This window comes from Cyprinodon variegatus, unplaced genomic scaffold (assembly GCF_000732505.1).
Source record: "Cyprinodon variegatus isolate N-32 unplaced genomic scaffold, C_variegatus-1.0 Scaffold182, whole genome shotgun sequence".
In the NCBI taxonomy this organism is placed as follows: Eukaryota; Metazoa; Chordata; class Actinopteri; order Cyprinodontiformes; family Cyprinodontidae; genus Cyprinodon; species Cyprinodon variegatus.
The window spans coordinates 755,519-776,584 of NW_015150635.1; the positions used below are offsets into that span (position 1 = coordinate 755,519).

Sequence of the window (21,066 nt, forward strand, 5' to 3'; positions counted from 1 at the left end):
TATATATATATATATATATATATATATATATATATATATAAAGTGTTATGGTAACAAATATAAGTGGTCTTCATCTGCACCACAGTCTCCTTTATCATGACCCCGCATTATGATGTAAACCAAAAACACTTGGTGTGCCTTTTTTATAAAATCCTAATTCACAAGCATCTTCACAGACGAAAAATCTAACCAATCCACACAAATAGATAAACCATCTACTCAATCATATGGATAGACATAAACTCATTCTGTATGTAATACCAATCTATACCAGCTAATATGCATCTAGTTCAGTTGCAAATTTTAAAGGGATAACAACCAGACGTACATGTTGTTTGGTGGGACCATCATTGTCCAGGACAAAGATGTACGGTTGAACAGAACCAAGTGTATTATTTGTATTTAGAGACCATAAAGTTATCTGCAAAAAACCTCAGCCTGGTGAAGATTTTACAAAGAAAATAAAAAAATGGAAGGAAGATAACTGAAAGGCTTCAATGGCAGAAATCAAGTCCAATTGGTACATGGGTGAATTTTATTTTCTGTGAAATTTTAGATATATTTTGCATGGGAAGGTCTTTCCATGCTTCACTCTATAACTGCTTATTACTTTATATTTACAGAGATGTAGATTACCCATCAAATGTATACTGATGCATCACCAAAGAGATTCAGATGACTAACAAAAAGCACAATGGTTTCCATCACACATTTTCCTTCCACTCAACTTTCCATCTATATGCTTGGATCCGGTGCCCTAAAAACAGTCAGCTTCTTCAGCAAAGAGCATTTTATAGCCTGCCCTCATTATGAAGGAAGCTAATGACGGTTTGCTGAACAACTCTCAATTCAGCAGCCTTACTCGTTATTCATTATTTGACTACAACTACATAAATATATTCACTACCAAAATGTGCAAAACAAATATAAGAAGCCATTTTTTTCTAGAATTTCAACCTTAAAAGTGTTCAAATATCTACAACCCTGAGCTCTGATGACCAAGATTTACACCGCTGTGCTTTGAAAGTCACTCACACATCATGTGGTAAAGATCTCAGTGGATTTCCTCTTTCATTTCCAAGAACTTGAAATGCTGACAAGCTGTTTTCCTCCAGCAAAATCTAGGATACCTTCAAGCTTTTAATGTCCCAGGTGGACTGGCTGAGGGATTGACCAGTTAAACTGACTCGTGAGACAAATGTGAGAAGGAAGATAGACCAAGAAATCAAGCAATGCAGAATATACTGCTTGGGCGATTGTTAGGAGGACTTGGAGGAAGATGAATTGGCTGGTAGGAAGGATCACTGAACACAGCAAACAAAGACAGATGGAGAGAGATGTGGTGTGGGAAGACAAATGTCTCTGCTGATAGTCGAGTGCAGTTTGATGTTGTCCACAAGTAGCCTGATGAATGAGGGGAAGGAAGAGACACTTGGTTGTACAGTATTGGTGAACAAATATGCTTTAAATGCTTCTAAATAGATTTGGATGCATTGTAGTTTTCATTTAAAAATAACCATTTTATGTTTTGTTTGGTGTAATGAAATGTGCCATTATCCTATGTTTGCAACTGTTCTTTAAAATAATAGGTTCTTGTGTTTTATTCCCTCAGTTAATAATGCATCGCAGTTTGCCAGCATCATCCACTGGATCAGCCTGGCTATCCTTTCTGTGTTCTTCACTGAGGTGAGTCCTCCCCTGCTCAAAAGCAATCTCACTTACAGCCGATGCAGCGACCTGACGATTAATGCTGCGCTGTGCAGTATGTTGCTCCAATCAAATGCACCAGCAGGTTCGCAACACAAAACTAGAGCAGCTTTCAAATGCCCTGTACTCTCATTCACTGTGCAAACACACTGATACCTGTGATCCCAAATGAAATGTCCCTCAGGGAAGAATGCGTTTTCAAAGGACTGTTGTTTCTGCTGTTTTGAAATACAGACGGAGCTTTTTTTTACCACCATTCTCCTCAGAAGCCTTTTATCAATTATCTTTTTCTTTGCAATGGCCATTTTCATCTTAGCTTTTAACACTTAAACACCTGCTTTTAAACTTTATTCTACAAGGTTCAATTATTTGACATGGATTATTTCAACTGTTTCAGTTTTTGTTTTGACTGTTGAATGTATTGTCATTTTTAAACCTCACCTCACATATTCACAAATATGAAAAAAAAAACAACTACATTTTACATATATATCTTACACCTCTGAAAGTGAAACAAATTGTTTTTTTTACCCTGAAAAGGTCATAAAATTGTAACAGCACCACTTACAGGTATGCTGCTGCATTGCATTGTGTGCTAGTTTTATAAAAGTGTATAAGTTAATGTGATGCTATTTGTTTAAAATGACAACCACATGTTAAACACCTCACACAGTGCTTTGAATATGCCTTGAGTATACATAGAACCCTCTAGAACTTATTTTGCTTCATTTTTATGTTTGACAAACAAAGATTATTGCTTTGAACATTGTCCTAGAAATGAAACATGCATCAATGAAAAGGTAGCACTAGAAATTTTATACTTGTGCATTTATACATTTAGTCAAATGGAAATAAAACATGGCCTCTGTTGACATGTGTGTGCAAGTGTAAACAGCCCCCCAAAGACTTCTGGTAACAAACCCAAATAATCCTTATGCCTCAGAGCATGTGTAAAGAAAGTTAAGGCAGGATATACAGTAGTTCAATTACGCACTATCAGCAAAAAGCCGCTCTTTTGTTTATTTGCCTATTTGTGGGGAAAATTATATAATCCGCTTAGGGCTGAAACAATTTATCAGATTAGTTGACGATTATTAAAAATAATTGTCGACTAATTTAGTAATAGATAAATCTTTAAATGGAGAATAGAGACTCAAAACATGCCTTTAGCTAACAGAGCGACCCAGTAAATTATATCAAAATTGTAAAAAATAAAAATAAACATTTTGCATTTAAGTTAAAGAAAAAAAATTGCCTCAATATGCTCTATCCAAAACTCCTCAATTGGTCAAGTTTTAGTTTCAACTGGTTTAATTTTGTAAGAAATCTTCTTTAAGGAACCTTTGGCTATCCATCGATTAATTGAAAAAATAATCGACAGATTAATCAAATTGCAAAATAATCGTTAGTTGCAGCCCCAAATCCGCTAATAAAACTCTCAGAGCTCACACTTTATTTAGCCACGGTGCTCAAACAAAGCAAAGAAATTATTTATTTTTACGTTTTATTTTAGAGGGATGAAAAAAAAATGGATTTATTAATTTATTTAATATTATCTGTTTTTTGGTCTACAGTGTTTACAACAGGCTAAAATTATCAAACAAAAATACATGACCAACCTTACCAAAATCATGTATACCTTGTTTATTAATTATAAATTAATAATATGAATGTAAAAAAGGAAATGAAAGAAATTTACCTTTGGGCATCAAAAGGTTAGAGTGAACTTTTTTCAACTTCTTTTAACAGTATTTTCCCTCCTGCTTTTATTCCATAAAGAGTAAAATTGTGGAATACATGACTAATTCTCCAGCCTGAGCTGTTAATCGCTGCAGCTCCTCAAGAGTTACCAGAGTTCCAATTAATGTTCTCTCTGCCTATATATTTGTTAATATTTTTTTTGTTTTTTATTTCTTGCAATCCGGATGTATACGGTTTACAGATATTGAAAACTCCAAATTATCTGAGAAAATTAGAACATTACATAAAATCAATAAAAACAAATACATCTTCATATTTACGCACTTAATACCTTGCTGGCCATTGTTTTGCATTAATTACTGCTAATGGAAACTCAGGATTCAATAGAGAACTTTGATAGAGAACCTTAGGTAATCTACATTGTTGGGCCTGCAGTCTCTCAATTTCCACAATACAACACCACCATTATTTTTTGTGGGGTTTAGATCAGGCCAGCTTGGCAGCTAATCATACCCAGTACCATCAATTGCTGAATTAGCATTTAGCACCCTTGGCGGTGTGGATAGGTACCAAGTGCTGATGCAAAATGAAATCAGCATCACCATAAAGCTTCTCGTCAGAAGGAACCATAAACTGCACTAAAAGTCCTTGGTGGATGTCTGTTTTGACTGTGGAATTTGGAAAAGATAATGGATCAACATCCGCAGATGACATGCCACCCTGCTAATCACCACTGACTGTGGAATCTTCAATTGAACTCTAAGGACCAGGGATTCTCTTTTCCGTCCACTGAACTTTCTATGTATATGCAAGGGTACTTCAGTCTGTGACAGTCTGCCGTTTTAATGATGACCTTCTGTGGCTCACCCTCCTTGTGGAGAGGATCAGTGACGGCTCTCTGGAAACCTGTGCAGTCAGCACTGTTCCCCATGACTGTGTAGCAAACTCACCCAGAATTAGAGGACATTTAGATGCTCAGGACACCTTTGCAGGTGTTTTAAAATAATTAGCTGATTAGGTTGTTATTGTTTGAATTCCTATCATTTAATTTTTCAGAAGAATTCAGGTTTTCATTATATACGTATATATGTAAATATAAAATGGAGTTTTATACGGAATTATTTGACCAAAAAATTTAGTTTTTTATTATTTCACATTTTTTCAGCTATAAACATACCTCTTCACTGGTTTCAGTAATTTTCAACGTGATGTATTCTTTCCCCCCTACTTTAACAGACTATATGTGCACCATCTTGATTTGCTTTTTCACATAAAATCCCAAGAAAACCCATTAAGGTTGTCTGTAAATTGTCTGAAATAAGTTTATCCATTAAAAGTCTGTGATTTTTACATGACATAATGTAAAGCTCAAGCGACATGCAAAGACACTGTATGGATGCATCTGCAGCCAGGTAAATATGGTTAGTGAGTAGGCAAGGCAGCATGATAACGGAGGTATGTGTTCATCTAGAGAGACACACTATGAAACCAAGGTATGAAAACAATGAAAGATAATGAGAGTATTTATACAGCTCTTTCATAACTATAAGAAAACTTGAAGTTCTTAAAAAAAGACAGGTATTTAAATGAATGTAGTGTAATTGGATAAATTGAGAAAATCTTCTTATAACCTTGTTTTTTCTGTCCCACCACTGCTGCTCTTAGACGGTGTTCAGGATTGTGGTGCTGGGGATATGGGATTACATTGAGAACAAAGTAGAGGTGAACTCTTTCATGTCTTATAAGAAGTAAATTGATTTGGGGGGGAGAGGTTGTTCTGCAGGTGTCATAACACAGGAGTTGCCTTTTTGTTCCAGGTGTTTGATGGAGCTGTCATCGTACTCTCTCTGGCCCCCATGGTGGCCTCCACAGTGGCCAACGGCCCCAGCAGCCCCTGGGATGCCATCGGCCTCATTATCTCATTTCGCATCTGGAGGGTGAAGAGAATAATTGACGGTGAGCCAGGAGTGGTTAATGTCCTCTACATCCTGTCCTCACAGAGCAAATGCTCCTTATCCTCTTTTCACACATCCTAATTGTAATAGGCAGGGCATATTTTTATCTAAAGGTGATTGTGATGCTACAAAACTCTGCTTGACACTCATTTTATTAAGTGATATACATGGTGCTCCCTCTTGTGGCCATTTTAGTGAATTACAGGATGAATAATGATTAAAAAAATTATGATTACTTCAAAAATATTTATAGTTAAAAATGTTAACAAATTCCTAATTCTATTAGATTATCCATTCATAATCTATAGATAATTTGTTATTCTTTTTATCAATTCTTAAAATCGAGGGCAAATAAGAGATGTTGGAGGCCTTTAAGCTATATGAAGATGATCCAGGTCACTGTCTTCTAAAGTCTCTGAAATATTAAGTTAGTCAATAGTTTAAATCAAAAGCCAAGGTAAGCTTATGTATATTGCACAAAAATAGTTTATTTAAAATTATCTGTTAATTTGAGGGATTATTGTACTTGAGATCATACATTACTTCGATTTGTCCCGCCAACCATTCTTGCATAGTTTCCCTATGACTCAGGACAGCCTTGTGTATAAATAATGTTTAAACTCCTCCAACGGTTAAGGGTTTGGTCGAAAATGTAACTTGTTTTAGTGTTATTCCAACTTTGAATGGGAAGGAAAGCATAATTTGTACCTTAAACGTTTAGATGCTAAACTTGCATATGCCAGATTGATATGTGTAGTTCAGTTTGAATTCTAGAGAATTCACAAATCTCATGACAGTTCCTTCTGCTTGCAAGGTTATTAAGATGCAGCCCTTTTAATGAAGTACCTGTAAATACACAAAACCTGAAACCTTTATGTATTACATCATAATTAGTCTGACTAACCCCATCCTGTCTTTTTCTCTGGAGCATTTACTAGACATTTTATTGATATGGGCTAATGTCAATCTGACATCCACAAAAATGTCTTTTCCTAGAAAATGTAATGCAGCCAGTTTTGTTTTCCAGCTTACGTTCTGCAAGTGAAGGTGGAAATGGAGCTGGAAATCCAGCAGTATGAGAAGGCCAAGGCAGTACGAGAGGAGCAGCTGGATCGTCTAACCCAGATCTGCCAAGAACAAGCTGTACGTTCTCACTGAACTCTCTTATTTTGTTTTGTAACAGCAGGCGACCAACAGAGGGTAGCAAAGTTCCACATGAGAGAAACTATTAACTGGATTAAATCCTGATGTCAAATTTGGAAAGTCTGCAAATGTGGCATGCAGAGCATGATGTAAAAAAAGAAGTCACCCTTACAGATTTGTGCTTTTACTTTTTGTGTCACCAGTTAGTGATTTATTGCATTTCTTTGACAAGTAAGATTTAACCAGCTCATGCTACTGCTGCATCGAGAATCAAGAGTTTTCCTAAAGTGAACCTGACAACATTAAGTAAGCTAAAATATCTTAAAAGAAACATTTAATGCCCTAAAGAAGATCAGGGACACATTAAAATCAGATTCGTCTACATAAGTATTGAAATTGTTTCAGAGTTTGGGAATCAATAATAAATGTGTGAACTGCTTCATGGAGGCAGTAATCTGGCCTGAGTGAAACTTTATTTTATTGTTTACGGAAAGAAAAAGTTTTGTCGTTAAAAATTCCTCACATGTTATTTTGTTCCCTCTGCTATCCCTTCCAGTTTGAAATCAGACAGCTGAGAGCCCATCTTGCTCAGCAGGACCTGGACCTGGTAGCAGAGCGTGAAGCAGCCATGCAGATCCACCATATGTGGGGTAAACAAAGCAGCAGCTTCCAGGAGGTGGACGGATTAGCTCCTGGAGTCTCTGAGCATCACAGACCAGCCAAAGCAAGAGAGCCTCGGGGGGCTGCAGGTAACCTGCCTGAGACAACCAGCTGTGGTTTATTACAGGCCCTCAAGTACTGAGAGTTGAAGGATGGGGAACAAATTGTCATCCACTCTCCAAATTGAACAGTTAGTGGGGAAACCCTGTATCTTAATTCCATGGTATAAAAAAGCAAACAAAAAAAACGTATTTGCAACATTAAACATGTTTGGTTTAAGACAGTACTCAACTGTCCTAACCCAAACACTTTAAATGTTGCAAATAAGTTTTTCTTTTAACCCTGGAATCTGTCGTGTTTTTAAAAATATGGATGCATACAGGCAGAACCATACCGAGAACGTGCAAAATCCATACAGACAGACCCAAAGCTGTTGGGGTTTACCCAACATTTAAAATGCAGTACTTTGGAGACCTCCATATTCCCACCAACCAACCTCAATTCCTTCCATTGAGGTACCAGAGCCTGGGAACTCCAAATTCGCTCCAAGTACTTTAATGCTGGATGGATGGATGGAATCTTGTAAAGACCTGATCACCTTTTTTATGCCTGGCTTGATAAAAATCTGGAACTAATCTTTATTCACTGTCTCTCCACAGTCTGCCTACAAAATGTATGCAAAGTTTAAGTAAAAACCTTTAGACCTTAAGAAAACCCGGTAAAACTATCTAACAAATCGACTTAAAAAATAATACATGAAAAGTCTGTACCACTTTTAGCAACGCATTTGGAAAATAAAGGCAACAACCTGCAGAGGATGTACAGTAACACAACTTCCTTTATCCTCTACAGTATAACATCCATCAAACCATTTAAGTGTTGGTGTCCTCAGAATAAATCTTCTCACCTTCCTAATCAAAATTCTGGTGCCACGCCTGCACTATATATCACACAGTGAGTCAGAGCGGGGACTATAAACCTTTCACACAGAGACGGCTCATAACTCAGAGGACACAGAGCACCGTCTATACAGGTGATGTCAGGGGCTCAAAACACTGAAGCATTTTCTTTATCGATGTTATAAATCACAGCAGGACCAGACGCCATGTTTGTAGTCGGACTGCATTTCAACTGGGCCTAAATGTCTCACACTCAAGTGGTATTGATCATGTGGGGATGGTGTCTGTCGCTGTTTGGACTGAACAATGAGGAGAGGCTCATAAAAATAAAACCCAAAACATAAATCAATAAAGCATGGCGTCAGGCAACAGGGCTGCAAAGAATCTTCTAATATTTGTGAAACACATAAGCGCCACTTATCTTTTTGAAAATATTTGTATTTTTAAAACAATTTTAGGCTTTTATTAGACAATCCTTTCATTGTAGGATTGTCTTTTGGTTTCACTTTTTTTTACCTTTACATTTATCTGCAATGAAATGATTTAGTGCATCCTATCAATCCTGTAAACTTCAAGTATTCAAGGACATCATAAGATAATATAAAATAAATATAATATAAAATGTTATATATAGTGAGTTTTTTTGGTTTTTAATATTTTTCTTTTTTTGTTTAAGAATTGACCTTAATTTTACACCGTAAAAGTCAAAACTTGTTCAATATAATCTTCAGATGTATATCCCTCATTCTACTGATCCAAAGCTGCGTGAAAGCACAAACAGGTTATTACAAACATATGGAGGTCAACAGTTGTCCTACTAGTGTTTGTTAATGACAATTCCACTTCAGGGTTTAGTAGTTGTTACGAGATCTCCTATTTAACTGTCCTCATATGTTCATACCTTCTTTCTATTTAGCATAATATTGACAGTGAATTTGTGTAGTACGGTCAATTTATAACTGCAGTATATACTTTATTGCCACTAGGATGATTTTTATTTACTTATCTGTTTTCAGATCTTCATGGTCAGGATGACATGAATAACTACATCAGCCAGTACTACAGTGAGCCAAGCAGCGGTGAGCAGCAGTAATGTCATCATTGGGCCTCGGAAAGCTACAAATGAACAAATTAACTTTTTTTATGATATATTTTTAACATTAAAATTACATTAAACTGTGGTTAAGTCAGAAAGAGCAACACTTGTGTCTGTGAAGAAGGAAAAAGGTCTTTCAAAATACTAAGAAATGAAAGTGTGAAGATCTGCGTGCAATTTTCCCACCCTTTGTAGTCCCTACTTAGTAGAACCAACGTTCTCAGCACCTACATCAGCACGCATGAAGCCTTTTTGTTCAATCTGCATTGTTAAATTAGAACTGAAGTGCCAGTGATTCTCCATCTTTATTAAGCAGATTCTCAACTATATTTGGAATGTTCTTACACATTAATATACTTCAGTGTGAACCAATTCTCCGTAGTCAATGCCGTTACCATCACCTGAGTCTATGGTGTTTTAAAGCTTCTTCCACATTTCCATTTTGGATTGCAGCTTCAATGAAATCTGCATCTTTAAGATTCTGCTTAATAACATTATCCCATCAGCATGCTTCTGCCACTATTGTGTTTAAATATAGGACATTTTTGTTTAGAGTGTTGGATTGACTTTATGTTATTGTTTAGGTATGAAATATAATATAAAGGTACATGAAACTTATTTTTATCTGTGTAAATTTCATAAATATAAAGTTTACTCTATGCAATATTTCTTTATTTCAAATGAGTTTTTTTCTGTTTTGAAGATATAGGGATCCCAGACCCAGCCCGTGTCATCACAACAGCAGCCATAGATGTGCATCTGCCCAACAACCCCAGCCAGCTTCCCTCCACCTTGGTGAGTTGTGATGCGGCGCCGTCCAGCCGACTGCAACGCACAAGCAGCTCTGTCAGCGAGGCGTCTATGACCACCATGTCCCGCAGCAGCTTCAGTGGCCGCCAGCACAGCATCAGCAGCCACACGCTGGGCTCCAGCATGGACTGCAGCTCCACCGTGCGCGAGGCCTCCACCTCCACAGACTACAGTGACCAGCGCTGCTACCCGCCACCTTACAGCAGCCCTCTGGCCTTGGGCACTCAGCCACGAGGGAGTCCTAGCACTGTGGTGCAGGAGCTGCTCTACTCTCTCACTGAGGACTCCTGCCTCACTCAGAAGGGCTTGGACCCGGTCAACCTCAAACCCCCCAGTCCGACAGGTTCCACCAAAACCAGCCCTGAGCTGGAGCACAGAGTGAACATCTATAACAAGAGGAACCAAGAGAGCCGGCTCGGGATCCTCAACAAACCTGTCATCCACCTGCAGAGTAATGAGCCTCTGCTTGAGGAGAAATACAGGATGATGGGCCCAGTGGAGACTTCAGTCAACCGCCTGTCAGAGGCATAGGGCCTCACAAAATTATTTTTCAATCAGGACTTTTTGGATCAGAAGCAAAAAAAGGAATGAACAATCCTGATGGAAGACGCTGGCACATGAACTACGCCTTTGTCTTTATGTTGCTGGAATTTTAAAGGATCAACTTGCTGAAAAGGGCATAAATAAAAAAAAAAAAAAGGATTAATCCATCAGGCTACTCTTATCAGGAATTGACAATTTCTTACCTTTCCTAAAATAAACCAGCAATGTGGTCTAAGCTAGGAGTTATGAAAGAGCCTGTGCAGAAAATGTTGCTTTTTTTAGTTGTTTATTGAAAATGAAAAGAAATATGATGGTGCTGAGTTCACGACTCTTATGTCTCATCTCATCACCTGAAAGCAACATCTAAGATGTCAAGGTAGTGACTCTGGCATCTCCACACTCATCGAGAACCGTCCTTATTGACGAACTGCTGCAGGGCGAATTTTAGTCAGCTTATTCTTTGACTTTCTAATCTTTTTTTTAAAACAGACAGCTTTAAAAAAAGAAATTCAATCTTTGAACTGTTTTTGTTCTCCAGATGCCATGATTGGACGCTAACCAAGCCCTGTTTAATCAGATTACTCACGATTTTACCAAATTTAAATTTAAATGTTTTTGTCTTTGTAATATTTTAATTTTGTGTAAATGTTCAAGAATTGGTACAATTATCCCATAAAAAAAGAAACAAGATTAAATAAAGTGCAAAAAAAAAAGAAGGCATGAACCTTTAAGATGTGTGACCATGATGCAAACTTGAAGAGTTTCTGTGATCAAGGAAAAGCAATGCTGCAACAAAACATGGTTAATTCATAAAGGTTTTGAGCCATGTATTTAATAAATGCTTTTCAAAAGCATATCTTCACTTAGTGTACTTGTCCTTTGAGTCAATGAGCAGAGCTACACCTTACATTTCATTTTTAAAAGAAGTACCAACTGTTCTAGCTCTTAAAATACAAATCAACACAAAGAACAAAATGTAGGTACAGGTTATTCATTAACAGTTGGAAATCTGCTGTCTACATTAAAAAACTCGGACAGAAAGATGAGATTTTGTAGCACAACATTCATCTTCAACACATTGTTAAGGCAGCGACTGCTTCCCATGACGACTTTCTAATTCCTTTCTTTCTCTGCGACGAGGCGCTGCGTTGTTTCTCCTCACTTGCTCAAAGCTTCTGTCATCTCAGGAACAGCCTACAGAGAAAACAGAGGGTATTACTTTACAGTCATCAAACAAGCAGTATTAGCAGAGCTATTTACTGCAACAGCAGGCACTTCCATTCAAAGGATAATCTATATGACAACTTTAATTTGATTATTGTGCCAGCAATCATGTCCGCTTTGATAGTTGGAGAAACAAGTACAACCATTTGGGAATACAACAGTAATTTGGGGGCGACAGTGGCGTTGGATGTAGGAGTTTGCCCTGAAATCAAATGGTTGATGGTTCAGGCCCCAGCTCTGGCTTGTGTGTCCTTGGGCAAGACATATTGCCTACTGATGGTGGCGCCAGTGTACGGCAGCCTCGCTTCTGTCAGTGAGCCCCAAGGCAGCTGTGGCTAAAATGCAGTTTGCCACCATCAGTGTGTGCGTGAATGGGTGAATGATTGAATGTAGTGCAAATATATATAATATATATAAGTACAGGCCATTTACCATTTAATTTGCAGGTTTGCACCCAACAATGAGTTTTGAGATTTTCTGAGACATTTGTGACATGCAGGCTATCCAGGCTGCTTGAACTCTTCTTTGTTCTTCTGTGTTCTGCACTTTATTCAGATCTTAATGGAAGTCAGTCCAACACAAATAATTTAAGTCAGACTATTTGTAAAGATGTTGATAGACCTGATGGAGAACATCCAAATATTAATTTTTACCGAAGTTTAAACTTAACTTAAAATTGAAGGTATAGTGGAGGATGTTCTTTTTCCGGGTGGATCATCAAAATAAGTGGTCCTCCTAAATGGCAATCATTCTGGTAATATGTTTACATAAAGCCTTCCTATGTGCTCCTCCCCATTTTCGCTTAAAGGTGTGGAAAATATAGCAAACCTTCTTTTGGAAAGTAAGCTTGTATGAGCGATGCAAACAGCAACTTTTAAACAGAGCGTACGGGAGGAGAAAAGGGCTTGGAAGGGGAACCACCCGTTCTTACTGAAGCCTTTTTACAGCCTCTAGATCAGGGATGTCACAACCCAGTTGAGGTCCAGTGCTGGTGTCCAGCACTTTTTAGATGTATCTGTTTTAACACACCTCAATCGAATAATGATGTCCTTTCCCAGAACTCTGGAGAACTTGACTTCAACAGACGATGTAATTAAGCCATTTTATTCAGGCGTATTGGACGAGGGAGGTTATCTCAAAGGTTGCAGGATACCGGCCCTTGAGGACAGGAATTTGACATCCCTGACCTAGATAAGCTGCCTCTCCATTAAACATCAAATTGCATAAATTGTAATTACGAAAATAAATTTGCTAAATGGAAACACTGCAATAAATAAAAAAAGCTATTTTTTTCCCACATTGGGGTAGTTTTTCGGTCGCATCGGAAATATATTTTGCAAAACTGCAATGAAACCCTTCTTTCTTATCTCACGAGTGACCTGATCTACAGCTGGAGCTTCCTTGCCTTGTAAATAGACAAAGAAGAAGACCGGAAGCAGTTGGAGGAGGATGGCACAGCATATTTGTCTGTATGAGGAGCTGGAGGATTTATTTTTATTTTTTACATTTAGTTTGCGATGATGAGCCCGATGAGCATTAGATCCTTACAGGAGAAAAGCATAACGGCAGCAGGATGTTTCAGAAGCTTGAATGTTTCAAGGCATTCAGCTTTATTCCAAACAACAGCTAGTTTAAAGGACCTCTTTATGGGTTTGTTATTGTTATTTTACTATCCAGCACAGATTTGTATATTGCATTACTGACAGCTTTCCTGTCAATAGATCCTCCTACCTTGGCTGCAGTCCCCTTGACTGATTTTCTGATTACTGCATTTCTAGATCAAGTGTTTCAATGCTGCTGTAGAGTAATAATCTTGGTAGGTCCTCTATCTGTGTTCACATGATGGACTTTAAAAAGAAACCACTGCAAGATGTTTAAAGCTGAAATTATTGTTTTATAACCCAACTCTGCTTTAAAATCTACAGAACTTCCCCTCTGCTGGATTTATACAGTCATCGAAATCCAAACAAATAAACCTTTATTAAGAAAGTAGATGACTTCTGAGTTAGTTACAGTGGATTTTATTAATAGGATATCAAAATAAGAGGGGCTGGATGCAAATGTAAATCTATTAATTAAGGATTTAATTTTCAATTATTAAAACAATATAATAAATGTATCCTTTTATTCCATCCCATAACTATGAACCCCTTTTTGTTGGACTGCTGCTGAGATAAAATGTGCTGTTTTTGGTGATAACGCCTGGTGTCACAGTGTGGAAAAGTTGAAAGGTATGAAGTATTTTTTTGTTCATGGTAATGCGGCTGTAGGCGTCTCTTTCAGATGAACATGTCAGCTAATTTATTCACGTGCCTCTGGATTTGACTCCAGCTGAGGAGAATCATCAGTCACTGCCCGAGTTCCTGCAGGGTATCGATGTCCATTTAGGAAAAAAGCAGAGAGCCCATCCATTTTAATCAGTTATCTGAGGAGTGATCACATGTAAGATGATCTCACCCAGCAGGTCACAACTCTGCTGCTACCAGCTTATTCCTAATCACTCCTACAGAGTTTGTCAGGACACCTGGGCTGCTCAGCCACTACTGAAGGGCTAAATAAAACATGACCAACCGGACACACATGAAAATATAACCTGCTAGCCTTTCACAGACAGCACTGGACTCCGCTGTTAGTCATGCCAACTCGCCTGGCTCAATATCCTCGAGCACCAACTTGACACAAGAACGCAACTGAGCGTATAAAAGGCTTGGCAAGTCCACGCTAAGAACAACAACTTGGGCCAACTTTTATCCAGCTATTGATCAGTTCTGATATCTCCTGAGATGCTAATGTGGACTCCTCATGGCAGCAAGCACCAGCCAGAACCCTTCTTAGATTAATTCAAGAGCTTAATAATTCAGCAGTTGCACATTTCCATTAGCTGGAATAAGGCATCCTGCAAAATTTATTAAGTCAGGAAACAAATGTTATATTCTTCCCGTCATTCAGGACTAAAAGCTAACAAAACATTGGGAGTAAAGTTGCTTCGTCAAACCTTATATGAGACTGTTTTACCTATAGATGCTCACCTTAAAAAGATCCGCCACGAGGCCGTAATCAGCCACCTGGAAAATGGGAGCTTCTGGGTCCTTGTTGATAGCAACGATAGTCTAAAGGGGAAAACACAGACACACACTATTAAAACACATCAAATGTAGTTATGACACCGCTAATATGGGTTAAACTTTGTTAGAAAGAAAAATCAAACCAGAGAAAAAGTTAAAAAACAACTTTACCTTACTGTCTTTCATTCCGGCCAAGTGTTGAATAGCTCCAGAGATTCCAACAGCAATATACAGCTCCTAAAAAAAAATGACATTATTTGGAATTAGACTAAAGTTTATTAAACCACCATGAACCCCTTAAGATGAAGTGCAGATGAAGTTCTTTGCACCTTGGTGAAGATGTTTATCAATGAGCTAAAATAAAATTAATCTTTCCATGCAAGGCATTTGTTCCCCACAGTGAATAATTTGGAAAAAATAATACTCAGTATGAGTACTTTTCTATGAATGACTGTTTCTAAGGAACTCAGAGGTGCACAAATAATGGTTCAACATTGATGCTTATATAATCCCTCAATGCTGAACAGAACAGAACAGCATTGGGTCATCGCTTATTAAGGTCTCACAAAGTGGGAGCATTCAGAGAGAAAGAGCTTTCCTCCTCTGACTAAATTCTTAACCACACTCCAGACTAAATTCTGTATCTTCAACTCCTTTCTCTTTCCCAGCACACCTCCCTACTCAGAAGATGGAAGGTTTATGCTGTTTCTGGAGAACTGTTTGTTTGTTGATTGGATCATTATCCTGCTATAAGACCCAACAAAAGCCTTTACCTTAATCTACTGGTAGAACTCATGTGATTTCCTATTTAAGGGTCATATATCATTTTAATGGGCTGAAATAATTAAATGTATTATTCAAGATTAATTGATTATTGAAATCAACTAATTTAGAAAATGATTAATCGTTAACTATATGACATGCCATTAGCTGACGGAGGAACCCACCTTGAGAAGTAATTATACCAAAATTGTAAAAAAAAAAAATATGTAAATATTTTGCATTTAATATGCTCTATTCAGAACTCCTGAAGTGGAAAAGTTTCCATTTCAACTAAATTTTTTTAAAAGTTCTCTTTAAGGAACCTTTGGCCATATAAAATCGACAGATAAATCGATTTGCTAAATAATCGTTAGTTGCAGCCCACACATATGGTGATTAGGCTATTTAAGAAAGCTGAATGATGCCTCCATGTTGACATTGTGAATGAAAGACAGGAAACAACCAGTTTCATACAGCAATGGTCTACCGGTTAAGCTGAGACTTGGAAACACCAGATTTCAATCTTTTTAATTTCTACCGTATTTTTCCCAGCCAAGTAATAATTGAAAAATGTAGGTCTTTAAAATTGTGATCCATTAATTAGAGAACCTTATGCATTCTGTTATAAAAATAATTTTAAAAAGCTTTAAGTGTACTTTAAAGGTACTCTAAGGAACACAAACAATTATACATGGATTTTTTTTTCATATAATTGTTCTAACTCCTTTCTTCCCTGCATTTGATAAATGCTCTCAATTAAAAACCAAGAAAATTTTCCTTTGAAATAATATCATACATCAATGGATTAATTCAGTTTCTCCATGAATATGGCTTGCACTGTCCAGTTAACTTCTCATATGAGGTTTCAGAGGAAGTACACTATCCATGCATGATCTAATTGACAGAAAAAAAAATAATGAAAATGACTCGTCTGCAGCTCTGCTCACTCTCCATGCACCTCTCCATTCCGCTCTAATGGATCAGTTAAATCACTTATGGCCGCTAAAAGTGCCAGCATGCACATTTCAAAGGAGCCTAATGTGTGGATAATCACAGCTGGGGTATCCTGACTGAATCACATAATGGTGAGTTAAGCTTTTCAAAATGAGAAGCCATCACTATCACACTGAACTGATGTGTTGAGGGTGATATAGAGACCACTCAAAGCAAAGCGTACAACATTAATACTGCCAATGAGCTTAAGCTCTGCTAAAATTTGAAAGATGAAACACCCACCTCCACCCACCTCCCAATATGTTGAACTATAGTAAGGCTGGACATACCGGTGCTACTATCTTGCCAGTCTGTCCAACTTGCATGTCATTCGGGACAAATCCAGCATCCACAGCAGCTCTTGAGGCCCCGACTGCAATAAAAATGATTCGCATTCTTATCTAAGAGAACCATCTAGTTTGAAAAAAGAACTACAAAAAACCCTTAGATTTCTCAACATACCAGCAGCGTTTAATTTGTCAGCAAGGTCGTAAAGCAGCTTGAAGTTGTCTCCACTCTTCAAGCCTCTTCCTAAAGAAAAACAAACAAAAAAAAAAGCATTAGTTGTTTAGAACATGTTCTACCAACCCATTTTTTTGTAAAAAAATCATTTTCAGATATTAAGACCATGAGGCGGTTGGTTTATACCTCCTGACACCACAACCTTTGCACTTGTCAGCTCTGGACGGTCGCTCTTTGTCAAGTTTTGCTCCAGCCACTCAGAAACTCCAGTAGGAGGAGTAGAAGCCACTGCGAGTACAGATGCCAACAATCACAAGCACAAACAAAACCAAACCTCCAATTAGATTGCTTACTTTCTTTTACGCAATTACAAAAGAACAGATTTGTGACACCTTCTTCTGATGCCGCGTTTCCTTCCCCCACAGGTGCTGCTTCAAAGGCCGTCCCTCTGACAGTGAAGACCTTGACTGCCTCGTTACACTTCACAGTGCTGAGGGCGTTTCCTGTACCAAACCAACATGCTTTACTTTAGAACTAGAGGAAGAATATTACCCCAAGACTTTTAGACTTAACAAAAGATGGACACAATAGGTGCAAATGATTTATTTAATGAATGCACTTCCTAAAGTGTATAGTCTTGTTCTTAAGTTTGTCATACCTGCATAGATAGTCCTGACAAAGGTATCTGGAGATTTGATTTCAATAATATCTGAAACTGGGGCAACATCCAACTTGGCAGCGACTCTGGGAAGCAGATTCTATAAAATAAAATGCTGAGAGTTGGACTAAAGGACAAAAAGTACAAACTACAGACAGAGGTGGCAGAATGTTACCTTTCCAAAAGCAGAAGCTCCAGCACAGATATGAGTGAAGTTGAACTGCTTTTGCGTTTCCAGGATAAGGGGAGTCAACTCCTCTGCAAACAGAAAAACATGCAATCAGATTGAAAGGTAAATGCTGCCAATTATACTAAACAGCCAAAGAATCAAAGAACAACACTCTCTCATAAATTAGTTATTTAAAAAAGTAGATCCCTAAAACTTAAAAAGAATTTTTTTGATATTTATTCAGTGATAGGCACAACTCTTTCAATAAATATAACAGGTAACATACCAGGCAAGGCGCCTTTGTAAGAGTCATGTTGGGCCACCAGAATCTTCTTCACACCCTGTACTTTGCTGATTTCCTCCACAACCTAAAAGCATTTCGATAAAATTAATTACAATGAAAATGTACCATTCACAATTTTACTATGTATAATCAAAAGTCTACAAATCATGATATAATCCTGAATTTCTAAAACCCCATAAGTCAAACTAGCATTCTGGAATTATGGCATGTCTGGATACAGTCCTAATCAATCAATAAGATTAAAAAAGAAAAGGTTATTTTTTAAATAATCTCACCTCACAAACTGACAAAAAATATATAAATACCAGACAGACTTGTGTTTTCAAGTCTGTTTTTTTTAACTAAGACAATTTTCTGCTTACAGTTAATGAAAAAAAAACACTAAATTATGATTAGAGCATTAAATCAGACCAATAAAATAAATAAATCTGAAGGATTTTACTATAGAAATGTGGGTTTTTAATAAAACTCTGTTAAATACCTGTTCAAATGTTATTTACTGAAGGTTAAGTACAATCTGTCTCATTGGAATGTCAACAAAACAGTAATCTTAGATTGTTCTACTTTATGTTCTAGTTGTAAGAGGAGGTCAGATTGGCCTAATATTAATAAATAACCTCATTGAGAAAAAATGGATCTACATTTTCTTGAGGCTTCGATCTGATTTTATCATCTGCAAACTAAGGTTTGGATTTACTAAACATTTCAGATTTTTGGTAACACACTTCTCATTTGATGGGCATGATAAACTGAACGAAACATGAAGAGGGTTTTATATTTCAGTCAGGACTATAAAATAGCTCTGTTATTGCGTTTTTGTTCAACACTTTGGACTGTGGACAAAAATGAGCAAGTCTATTAAAATCCAAGATAAAGAGAGGATATTTATTTAATAAACAGGGTTTTATTTATTTATCTATTATTATTAACAAGATAAACCCACAAGGAACCGGTACTCTGACAGGTATCGATCGATCAGGGATAAAGCTGTTTCAGACCAAGCTAAACATCATCATAAACATAAACTGAAGTGCATCCACTTTTAGTAACTATAGTAATAAATTCAGTAAACATTTCCTACCTTTGCACAGTTTGTTCCTGCGACCAGACAAGACACATCTCCACCCAGTTTACCAGCAGCAGTGATGGCGTTGAGAGTAATGGGGGTCAGCTTGTCATTATTGTGTTCTGCAACAACCAAGGTGCTCTGAAACCTCTGGATGAGGCCAGTCTGTTGGAAAACACATCTCAATCACTATGTGAGGAAAGGGGCTGTGAATGAATTGGCACTTCTACTGAACTGACAGCTGGGGTCCAGATAGGGATCAACTGTCATTTCTGCCACAGTAGCCTGACATAACCTAGCGACACTGTTTAGGAGCATCAAGAGTAATTTAATTTCTACATACAAAGTAGTTATGGCCTACAATATTTAGGCAGAAAAAACGATAAAACAGATATAATTAAGCCTAAGTAAATACAAATTAAGGTATAATCCTTCCAGGTAGGGTTTATTATTGCTCTGGATCAAACGGTTGTAGAACTGCTGAACTGTAATATTCAAAAAAGTTCTTGGCTGAACCGCAGAAAATACAAATAACATAAGTCTGCAAAGCTTAAATACATTATAAAGGCCTAAAATATCAATTGATAAATCAAAGACTAATTAGAACTGTAAACAAATGAATTTTAAAAACTCACAACCACAGATGAGAACTTTTGAACAACACTAATACCCTGCCATCTTTAATCAAAGTCATATCTCTATGAACATGTAGGAACAAGCCTGTATAAACTGGTGTGGGCCAAACTACTGAGGTGACATCCAGATAGCAGGCAAACAACCTCTAGACAAGCTACATCCAGCTGTTTCACAAGAGAACAGGAAAATACCAGCTGCTTCTAGACATCATAGATGTGACAAATGATGGAAAACAATCCGAAAAAGTAAAACACATGCTCCTTTTCCTCTCATTTAAATGCTAACCACAAATAACAGCAACTGTCCAAAGTATTAACAGCTTAAAAATGAAGCTATACTTAAGTTCTGCAGAATAACGGAACACAATATAAAGGGAAATTTTAAAACATAGACAAAGCTGTGAAAAACTAAAGAATCTGAATGTTTCAATACATGCAGATTTATCTGTAAATATAGTGCTACTTAATGTTTACAGAGGGTTTTAAGGTTGTAACTCTTGAAAAAGATTCAAGAGCAAATAAAATATGGTGGAAAGCTATGAAAAATATTAAACTACGACTCTTATAGTAGCGCTGTATTTATTGTCATTGAAGCAGTTTCGTAACTTGTGCTGCGAGGTTTCATAATAGCTATGCTAACGCTGCTAAAACCAGAGTATTGGCTAGAAATGAAGGATTAAATGAAAAATATTTCAGTGTCTAAAGTTTACAAATAGCAAATTTTACCATATTAGAAGTACAACTGTTGCAGACGGATATCAAAAGTTTAACAACTGCTTGATTAGTCCAACTGAGTGAGCTAACCAGTTAGCATCAGCTACATAAACAAGTAAGATGTGCGGCGCTATTAAACTTAAACATTTTAAACCAAATAATGTAGCGGCTGTGTTTAATCAGCAAAACTCTTACCAGGCTTCTTAAGGTGGATTTATTTAAAACTCTGTTCATATTGGACCTCTGGTGTTTCTTCTGCGTTCTAGTTGCAGGGGTGTACAAGTGGACTTTATGCAAGGACGTTAGCAGTGAAATCTCGCGATACAGACAGTGTGGCAACATCTGTCTCCGCCTCATGACAGCAAAACATAATCTTGAGGCTTTTGTAACGGTTCTTGAAATTTCCAAAAGAAATGAATCTATCTATCTATCTATCTATCTATCTATCTATCTATCTATCTATCTATCTATCTATCTATCTATCTATCTATCTATCTATC

The 21,066-nt window shown here is 37.2% G+C and overlaps 2 protein-coding genes across 2 annotated transcripts in view; one reads left to right on the forward strand and one right to left on the reverse strand.

Moving 5' to 3' along the window:
* The window catches only part of tmem266 (transmembrane protein 266), a 47,377-nt gene extending 36,150 nt beyond the window's left edge, over positions 1-11,227 (forward strand). Inside the window, exons 5-11 of the mRNA XM_015378953.1 lie at positions 1,613-1,686; positions 5,074-5,130; positions 5,226-5,364; positions 6,391-6,506; positions 7,063-7,255; positions 9,082-9,144; positions 9,865-11,227. Of these exons, the coding sequence (XP_015234439.1) occupies positions 1,613-1,686; positions 5,074-5,130; positions 5,226-5,364; positions 6,391-6,506; positions 7,063-7,255; positions 9,082-9,144; positions 9,865-10,502 (1,280 nt within the window). The 3' untranslated portion in view covers positions 10,503-11,227. The remainder of the gene's footprint in view (positions 1-1,612; positions 1,687-5,073; positions 5,131-5,225; positions 5,365-6,390; positions 6,507-7,062; positions 7,256-9,081; positions 9,145-9,864) is intronic.
* Positions 11,228-11,326: 99 nt separating this feature from the next.
* Positions 11,327-20,882, reverse strand: etfa (electron transfer flavoprotein alpha subunit). The gene is made up of 12 exons (XM_015378954.1): positions 20,762-20,882; positions 19,233-19,382; positions 18,134-18,215; positions 17,854-17,936; positions 17,679-17,778; positions 17,413-17,523; positions 17,207-17,308; positions 17,021-17,089; positions 16,849-16,931; positions 14,975-15,040; positions 14,768-14,848; positions 11,327-11,708 (listed from the first exon to the last, which is right to left on the reverse strand). The coding sequence occupies exons 1-12, from the start codon at positions 20,798-20,800 to the stop codon at positions 11,673-11,675; spliced, it is 1,002 nt and encodes a 333-aa protein (XP_015234440.1). The 5' UTR covers positions 20,801-20,882; the 3' UTR covers positions 11,327-11,672.
* Between the last annotated feature and the right edge of the window lie 184 nt (positions 20,883-21,066).